Raw genomic sequence first — 9,835 nt, forward strand, 5'->3', positions numbered from 1 at the left:
ACAGACGACAACAATAATAGATGATCATATTTGTCATTTATTCAGAGATAAGTATTGAAATATAAATATTCTGTCCTCTTAAATTGTTCTGTAATATCATATTAAAATATGCACTCTATTACAATCTGATTTACAGTCACATTATTCTTGCACAAGCCATAAATTGGGGTTGTATTCCGGTAACGGATGTAAACTTTAATATATGCACAAAAAATTTGCAAAATAACAATAAAAAGTACATTCGTATTGAATGAGAATACAATAAACAGCAGCACTCTTCAAATCTTGAATTAAAATATTTAAAAATAATTGAAATAAGGACAGTCAGTTCAGCAGTTGACAGACAGACAGTGCTGCACAACACTGCCCACATGTGGACAACGCTGCACACTACAGACACAGAGCCTCGGGAGCATCAGAATTGATACAATTGATACCGACACCATTATGATGAGAACAAAAACACACAAGGATCAGGTGTTCACAATCAGCTGCCTTCAGTTTAACACTTAACGCCTGATACGGTAACTGTAAACCGCAGATATTTACAGCGGTTTAATTATCCCTGAACTCTCACTCGTGATCATCTACTGATTAAAGTGTTTTTGTTTATGTTCTTACAGTGGCTTTCGTATATTATCATAATAATATTGTAACTGTAGTTTATCTTTTCCCGAAATAAAACAAATAAGACTTTCTCCAGAAGAACAAATATTATCAGACATACTGTGAACATTTCCTCAATCTGTTCAACATCATTTGGGAAATATTTAAAAAAGAAAAAACAAATCAAAGGGGGGCGAATATTCTGACTTCAATTGTATGCATGTATGTATGTATGTATATATATATATAAACGGGGTAATCTGCTGGTAAAGGTGAGTCTGTGGGTGAAGATAAGCCCAAATAAAGCTTCTTCCTCAGGATCAGAGAGTACTGAGATCCTGCAGACTGACGGTTGTGCTGGTTTACTGCGCTTTACTGCAGATCAGCCTGTCTGAAAACACACAAACACATTCATCATTACAGAGTGCAGGAGTGAGGAATTATTCACAGTATTTCCCATAATATTCTTTCTTCTGGAGAAAGTCTTATTCGCTTCCCATCTCTGATGACACGTACAAAGAGAGAATGTCGATCAAAGTGTTTCTGCAGACTGATTTGATCAAGTCTGAGTAGAACAAATACAATTCATGCATGTTTATCATTAGAGACTGGAGATATTCACACACTGCTGACACACTACTGTGCTTAAACTCCATATAGAAGTGATTTATATACAGAGCAGAAGAGATGTGTTGATAAGAGCAGTAGAGTAGATGTAGGTTGCGCTTTTCTGACCTGCTTCAGTGGCGATGCAGTCCAGGATTAAGCACACTCCTCTGGGCTCTCTGTGAACACTGCACGCCTGCTCCTGTTCAGACATCAGATCAGCTTTAAACACACTGATAACCATCTGACACACACTTTCACCACCTCACTGTATCTGCAGTCTGCACACAACACACTGCCACTGGACACTGTCTATACGAGTACTTCTGCTGTACTGCTGCTTTGCATCTAAAAATGTGCTTGTTATTAACTACTCATGTCCTTATTAATGTCCTTTTCTCTTGTTTCTAGTCCAAATTTTTACACATTGGTAAATTAAGAAGCATTTTGCAGACAAGCAAATAATATTGTCTTGTTTTCAGAAATAATGAGACTAAATGAATGGAGATTTTCCTTAAAACAAGCGCAATGATCTGCTTTGGAGATTTTCATATCAGATTTTTCTTGATGATTGTTTAATAGACTCATGATTAGTAGAATAAATTTATTGCAGAAATATTGCTTGTATTGATTACTACTGTTCAAAATTGACCAACATCTGTATTGTTAGGAGTATCGGTATCAGTATCGGTGTCAGTAATGGTATCTGTATCATTAATATTGTCTGTAACAATATCAGTAGCGGTATCAGTGTCGATTGCAGTATCAGTATTTGTAACGGTATCAGTATCGTAACAATATTAGTATCTGTGATGGTGTATGTGGTATCAGTGGTATCAGTGTCAGTAATGGTATTAGTTTTGTAACGTTTCAGTCTCTGTAAAGGTATCAATATCGGTAATGGTATCAGTGTCGGTAAATGTATCAGTACCAGTATTAGTGTCTGTAACCGTATTGGTAGTGGTAACTTTAACAGTAGCAGTGTTGGTTACAGTATCAGTGTCAGTAATGGTATCGGTATCAGTAAAGGTGTTAGTATCTGTAGCGTTATCAGTATCGGTAATGGCATCAGTGTCGGTAACTGTCTCAGAACCGGTATTAGTGTCTGTAACCGTATCAGTATTGGTAACGGTATCCGTTCGTAACAGTATTAGTATCTGTAAAGGTATCTATATTAGCATCTGTAACAGTAACAGTGTCTGTAATGCTATCTGTAACAGTATTGGTAACAGTATCAGTGTCAAAAACGGTTTCAGTATCGGTAACAGTACCATTATTGGTAACGGTATTCGTGTCTGTAACGGTATCAGTATTTTTAACGTTATAAGTATCTGTAATTCAGTGTCAGAAACGGTATCAGTATCGGTAACAGTGTCGTTAATGGTATCAGTAGCGGTATGAGTGTCGGTATCGGTATTATAACAGAATCAGTATCGGTAACGGTATCTGTAATGTTACCAGTATTGGTAACAGTATCAGTAACGTAATAGTATCAGTGTCAGTAAAGGTATTAGTAATGTAACAGTATGAGTATCGGTAACTGTCAGTAATAGGTCTCTGTAACACTATCAGTACTGTAATAGTATCACTAGTGGTAACAGTATCAGTGTCATTATTGGTATGAGTATTGTAATGGTATCAGTATTGGTATCAGTGTCGGTAACGGTATCAGTATCGTAACAGTATCAGTATCTGTGTCTATAACAATATCAGTATCTGTAACGGTAACACTATCAGTAACAGTATAACAAGATGCTAATTCTTGCTAGCACCATGCTAATTTATACTTGAAGCATTCTAATAACAAGATAATTTACGCTTAAATCAAGCTAGCAACATGCTCATTCAAACTAGAACCATGCTAACAGCATACTAAACCTTGCTAGCAACATGCTAATTCAAACTAGAAACATTTTAATAACAAGCTAATTCCTGCTACTAGCATGTGAATTCATACAAGAATCATGCTAGTTTATACTAGACATGCTGAAACAATACTAGCGACATGCTATTTCATGCTAAAAACATGTTAAGTAATACTTAAAACATGCTAATAACATGGCTAACTCAAGCTACTATAAAGTTTGTCTTCAAAGTTTAATATCTAGTTAGTTTTTGTTTAACAGAGACATTTTTCGTCAACACATTTCTGCACATAATTGTTTTAATAACTGATTTCTAATAACTGATTTGTTTCCTCTTCTCCATGATGACAGCACATAATATTAGACTAGATATTCTTCAAGACACTAGTGTTCAGCTTACAGTGACATGTAAAGGCTTCACTAGGGTAATTAGGGTAAAGTTAGGGTAATTAGGCAAGTCATTGTATAACAGTGGTTTGTTCTGGAGACAATCCAACACTAATATTGCTGAAGGGGCGAATAATATTGAGCTTAACATGGCTTTAAAACAATTAACTGCTTTTATTCTGGCCCAAATAAAACCAGTAAGACTTTCTTCAGAAGAACAAATATTAGAGGAAATACTGTGAAAATGTTCTGACTTCACTTGTGAACTATTTGAAAAAAATAAATCAATTCACACGAGGGCCAATAGTGCTGTCTTCATGAGTGAGCATCACAGAGAAATGACAGATGAGCAGTCGGCTGAGCTCTCACCTGTGGTTTTGCGCAGGTCTGAGGTCTGTCAGCGGAGCCTTGTTTGGTCATTTGTGCTGTAAAAGAATTTTCTATTAGAAGAGAAACGAAACCAGAGGAAACCCTGCATGTGAAAGTCCCAGAACACCCCATTATAGACGACGATGATGCAGAAAGAGGAACCGAGTCAGAAAAACTGTCTGTCTGTCACACATAACTCCTCCACACATCAGAGATGTGGAAGTCAATCTAAATCTGCTGTAATTATGAGTGTCATTACAACTCTTTTTGTTCCAGCCGCAACCCAGTACTGGGAAACACCCATGCACACTCATCCACTATGGCCAATTTAGTTGATCAGTTCTCCTATAGCGCATGTGTTTGGACTGTGGGGGAAACCGGAGCACCCGGAGGAAACCCACGCCAACACTGGGAGAACATGCAAACTCCACACAGAAACACCAACTGACCCAGCTTGGGCTCGAACCAGCGACCTTCTTGCTGATAAGATCAGTCGAATCATCAAGCAGATCGCTTGTCTGTGTTTGTACTCTGTAAACAGTGGAGGGTGAACTGATGACCTTCTCGGCCAATCACAGTCATTTCTGTTGAGCACTGGTGAACACAATGGCAAATCAGCGCTGTTTTAAGAAAGTCATCAACAGTGCCTTAAATGTTAGCGGGAAATTGATGTTTTTTCTGTTAATTCAGTATCGTGACAAGTCTGATATAGTAAAAGAATCAATTCATTAACTTGAGTTTGATAAATGGCATCTAAAACGTGTGTTGGGGAAGGAAAACGTGAGCTAACTAGTGCCATTTCCCTTAACTTGACCTCTGATATCTCTTTTTATTTGCGCCATTCATTCAGAACAGACCTTCGGGTTGCTCGGAAGGCGGTGAAATTATAAATTTGTGCCACTTTCTCTTCGCTGATGAGATATACAGCCAGCTACACAACGTTCCTATGTAACTCCCAACGATACTTCCGGGTTTCTTCCCACAGGAGCCTCGATTTCGCTTTTAGAAATGTCGGCCGTGTGAAATCAGTCTATACACATTAAAACAGTGTTATATATTAATATTTACATTATTGTGTAATTACCAGTAGGCTGTGACTCTACTTGTGTATCTTACAGCACACCCAGTGGTTGAACTAGGTATTGCACTCCTGGTTTAAAACACGTGCAAGCGTAGGTTGCCTGACTGACGACATCAACAGGAGTGTGCCCGACTATTGAGCCTAAAGGCTGATTTAAGTCATGGTCTACATAAAAGCAAGGGCAGGCGATAGCAGTAATATTTCCCATATTAAAAGGAGATTTTGTCCCAAACAACACCTGAAATTATATATTAGAAGCGGCTATTTCTCACAGCTGAACAACAGAAAACTGACAATGATCAGCTCAGCTACACCTCATGTGCTTTATACAGTGTTAAAGGTTAATAATGTGAGTCTGAATGCTGTTTTACAGAACATTTATTGCCATACTACTGAAAGCAGCAGCAGATAGTTCAGCACAGATCTGGAGAATAAAATAAAGCGTCTGCTATTTATCTGACAGTATTTTCTAATCATAATAGTTTTAATGACTAATTTCTAATAACACATTTCTGTTGTCTTGGCCATGATGACAGTAAATAAATGTCTGAAGTGCACTGTGAGGGATGTACGGTTATATACTTCTGTACCTTATTTATACATGTATATATAGTGACTGATAAACTCACAGGTCTGCTGGAAGCGTCTGATCTTGTTGGCGAGGTCAGTTCTGCGTATGGACATCAGGATCTGCTCCAGAAACTCCAGCTTCTGACCCGAGATCAGCTCCAGCTTCTCCAGATCCACCACGATATCCAGTAAACTCTACAATACAGCAATAAACCACTGTTCAGTCATACAGAGCATCAGTGGAGCTTAACAACACAGGCAGTTACAGTTGTTTAACTTCTTTAAGTACAACCTTAAAGGCACAGTTCACCCAATTCTGTCATCATTTATGAGTTTCTTTCTTCTGTTGAACACTAGACAAGATATTTTGAATGGAAATTAATAGTTACAGGTTTCCAGCATTCTTCAAATTATCTTCTTTAGTGAAACGTAAACCGGTTTGGAACCACTTGAAGGAGAGTAAATAACGAGTGAATGTTCATTTTTGAGTGACCTGTCCCTTTAAATATAGAAACAAACAAGTCTTAAGAGCTCAGTGTTACCTGGACATTCTGCAGTTTGTGTTTTGGTAACGTGTCTCTCAGCAGGAATATCAGAGACTTCAGGTCCTCCGTGTCCATCTCCTCACTAACATCACACATCAGGACTCTGAAGACACAAAATTGGATTAAAATCTCTGCGTTTCACTAAAGAGCTGGACAAACAAACAGTGACTAAGCCATGATTTTCTTCAAATCAAAACAAAACAAAAAAACCCATTTTCTGACTCGGGGAATGCCTGCAAAAATCTGATGCCCACAGTGAACGGAGAGTCTGTATTAATGGTAAATTCACTATTTTCATTAGTAAATTACAAGAAACATTGATCATTTGGTCAACTCTCATTCATTTGGTTAATTTGTCAGGTGAAAACGTAAGATACATTGGAGATAAGATAACTACAGTAATGCTATAGTAACACAACAACTAGAGTAATTAATCTGTTGTGGTGATTCTACAGTTACCATGGTAACACAACAGTAATTGATCTGTTGTGGTGATTCTACAGTTGCTATGGTAACACAACTATAGCAATTAAACTGTTGTTGTAGTGATTCTACAGTTGCTATGGTGACAACAACAACTATAGTAATTGATCTGTTGTGGTGATTCTACAGTTGCTATGGTAACACAACTATAGCAATTAAACTTGTTGTAGTGATTCTACAGTTGCTATGGTGACAACAACAACTACAGTAATTGATCTGTTGTGGTGATTCTACAGTTGCTATGGTGACAACAACAACTACAGTAATTAATCTGTTGTGGTGATTCTACAGTTGCTATGGTAACACAACTATAGCAATTAAACTGTTGTTGTAGTGATTCTACAGTTGCTATGGGGACAACAACAACTACAGTAATTATTCTGTTGTGGTGATTCTACAGTTGCTATGGTAACACAACTACAGTAATTGATCTGTTGTGGTGATTCTACAGTTGCTATGGTAACACAACTACAGTAATTGATCTGTTGTGGTGATTCTACAGTTGCTATGGTAACACAACTATAGCAATTAAACTGTTGTTGTAGTGATTCTACAGTTGCTATGGTGACAACAACAACTATAGTAATTGATCTGTTGTGGTGATTCTACAGTTGCTATGGTAACACAACTATAGCAATTAAACTGTTGTTGTAGTGATTCTACAGTTGCTATGGTGACAACAACAACTACAGTAATTGATCTGTTGTGGTGATTCTACAGTTGCTATGGTGACAACAACAACTACAGTAATTGATCTGTTGTGGTGATTCTACAGTTGCTATGGTAACACAACTATAGCAATTAAACTGTTGTTGTAGTGATTCTACAGTTGCTATGGGGACAACAACAACTACAGTAATTATTCTGTTGTGGTGATTCTACAGTTGCTATGGTAACACAACTACAGTAATTGATCTGTTGTGGTGATTCTACAGTTGCTATGGTAACACAACTACAGTAATTGATCTGTTGTGGTGGTTCTACAGTTGCTAGTCTGCTCACCTGTATTCCGGCAGTGTGCGCTGGTTCTTCAGCAGTGTCTCCGCCGTGCTCCTGCTGCTCTTCAACACTCCTCTGAGCAGATCGTAGCGTTTGACCCTCAGCAGGAGCTCCAGCAGAAACACACGCTCGCTCCGGCACAGCAGCGAGTGTGTGCAGACTCTGAGCTCTGAGGAGTGTGTGAGCTCTGAGTGTGTGTCCAGAGCGCCGCACAGATAGCAGATCCTCCGACACTCATCAGCACTGAGCTCAGCTAAGATCTGACTGACGGAGCGACACACAGCCGACATCACCAACGCTGACCTGAGAACACACACACACACACACACACACACACACACACACACACACATACAGTCAGTACATTAGCTTTACCTGACAGCAGAAGCATACAATTAAAATGATAAAAAAATAGTAGGCGACACGGTGGCTCAGTGGTTAGCATTGTGGCCTCACAGCAAGAAATGATAAATTAAATTGGCCGTAGTGTACGAGTATGTGTTTGTGAATGAGTTTTTCCCAGTACTGGGTTGCAGCTGGAGGGCCAGCCGCTGCGTAAAACATATGCTGGATAAGTTGACGGTTCATTCCGCTGTGGCGATCCATGATGACTGAGCCGAAAACAACATGAATGAATGAATGATTAAATTATTATTATACACAATTCTTTAAATAAATGATTTCCTTTTTAAATAAATTAAATTTTCAAATGTCCAATGTGTGGAGGCTCATTTCCACAGTAACATTATATTATTGTATTAATTCAGTAAATAAATAAATAAATAAACAAATAAAAACATGGGGAACATAAATCAAACATGTTAAAATTCATTAATTAATTTACCTTCGGCTAAGTCCCTTTATACATCAAAGATCGCCACAGTGGAATGAACCACCAACTATTTCATTATATATTATACACAGCAAACGCAGTTCCAGTACTGGGAAACACCCATACACACACACTCATAAACTACGGCCAGTTTAGTTGATCAGTTCCCCTATAGCGCATGTGTTTGGACTGTGAGAGAAACCAGAGCACCCAGAGGAAACCCACGCCAACACGGGGAGAACATGCAAACTCCACGCATTAACTGACCCAACTGGGACTCAAATTAGAGACCTTCGAACCAGCGACCACTGAGCCACAGTGCTGCCCATGTTAATTATTACAAGAGAAAAAGTTATTTAAATAATAAACCCCTGGTGAAAGTAAACGCAGAAGAAGAACAGCTTCACACAGACAGGGCAGTGTTAATGACACAACTATCAATGAATCCATTCATAAACAAAATGGCCACCAAAGGGTTAATTGATATCATCATCACCACCATTCATAAAACACCGCATTATCTCAATAAAATCCACTGCTTTGTTTATTTATTTAATTTAGATGACAGTCAGTTTAATACCATTATCATTACATGTAGATACACTCATATCAGATACACGTTATATTAGTGTCTGTAGTGTTTGGCGTGTGGAGATTGTGAGCGCGTACATGGGTTTAATATGCAGAGCGGGTTTTATCATAAAATATCCTGCAGTTAAAGGATAAAAGGGTAAATCTTACCTCCTGTGTGGATCGTGAGAAATGTCGGAATGAGGAAATGTACATTTTGATGAGGAAAGGAGCGCCAGATAATTAACAGAACCGGTGACGAAAAGGAAAGAGGAAGTAGCCTCTGTGAGGAATGTACCACTACGTCATCCATTACCCACTACTACAGAGATCATGATGGAATTAAACATGACTAAAAGATTGAATAAAAAAACATTTCTCGTGCTCTTTTAAAATGGAGAACTTGAAATTGTAGAAGATAACATATTATTCTATTGTTCGTGTTTTTGAGAGTACCAAAAATGACAAATGGAGGTTTGTAGATCAACCCCCCCCCCCCCCTCCCCTTTTTCTTAATAAATGACTTTAACTAATATATGAACCATTTAGGAGGAGTAGAAAACAAAAAGCCCTAAAACATGTAATGCTCTGAACATTTTTTTTCTCTCTGGCTGAAGTTCAATTATTTGTATAAATATCCAAATATGTCTTGTTCTTTAGGCATTGAATAAATAAATATGCAGCTTTATGTTATATTATCTGGAGAAAGTGTGAAGATGTCCAGCAGCTGTGAATCACACTCGTGTTATGATGATCGTCGGGTGTTTTACTCTCTAATGTTGGCGGTAAAGTCCCTTCAGCCCTCTATTACTGGCAGGAGAAATCACAATAAAACTCTCAGCAGGGAAATGTCGAATGTTTCTAGATCCGACAATGCCCACATGAGAAAATACAATAGGAAAATACAGTAAATAATGTAGCG

The 9,835-nt window shown here is 38.1% G+C and overlaps 1 protein-coding gene across 2 annotated transcripts; it reads right to left on the bottom strand.

Annotated features, from left to right (window-relative positions):
* Positions 1 to 17: 17 nt before the first annotated feature.
* LOC147842230 (CASP8 and FADD-like apoptosis regulator) lies at positions 18 to 9,200 on the bottom strand. 2 transcript variants are annotated; one of them, XM_087267255.1, is made up of 7 exons: positions 9,085 to 9,200; positions 7,515 to 7,814; positions 6,027 to 6,132; positions 5,544 to 5,679; positions 3,834 to 3,889; positions 1,342 to 1,414; positions 18 to 997 (listed from the first exon to the last, which is right to left on the bottom strand). In XM_087267255.1, exons 2-7 carry the CDS (start codon positions 7,799 to 7,801, stop codon positions 969 to 971), a joined length of 687 nt encoding a protein of 228 aa, XP_087123381.1. In that variant the 5' UTR covers positions 7,802 to 7,814; positions 9,085 to 9,200; the 3' UTR covers positions 18 to 968. The 2 variants fall into 2 exon arrangements, with proteins under 2 accessions (XP_087123381.1, XP_087123382.1); XM_087267256.1 differs by lacking the exon at positions 1,342 to 1,414.
* Between the last annotated feature and the right edge of the window lie 635 nt (positions 9,201 to 9,835).

This window comes from Danio rerio, chromosome 9 (assembly GCF_052040795.2).
Source record: "Danio rerio strain M-AB ecotype USA chromosome 9, GRCz13ab, whole genome shotgun sequence".
In the NCBI taxonomy this organism is placed as follows: domain Eukaryota; kingdom Metazoa; phylum Chordata; class Actinopteri; order Cypriniformes; family Danionidae; genus Danio; species Danio rerio.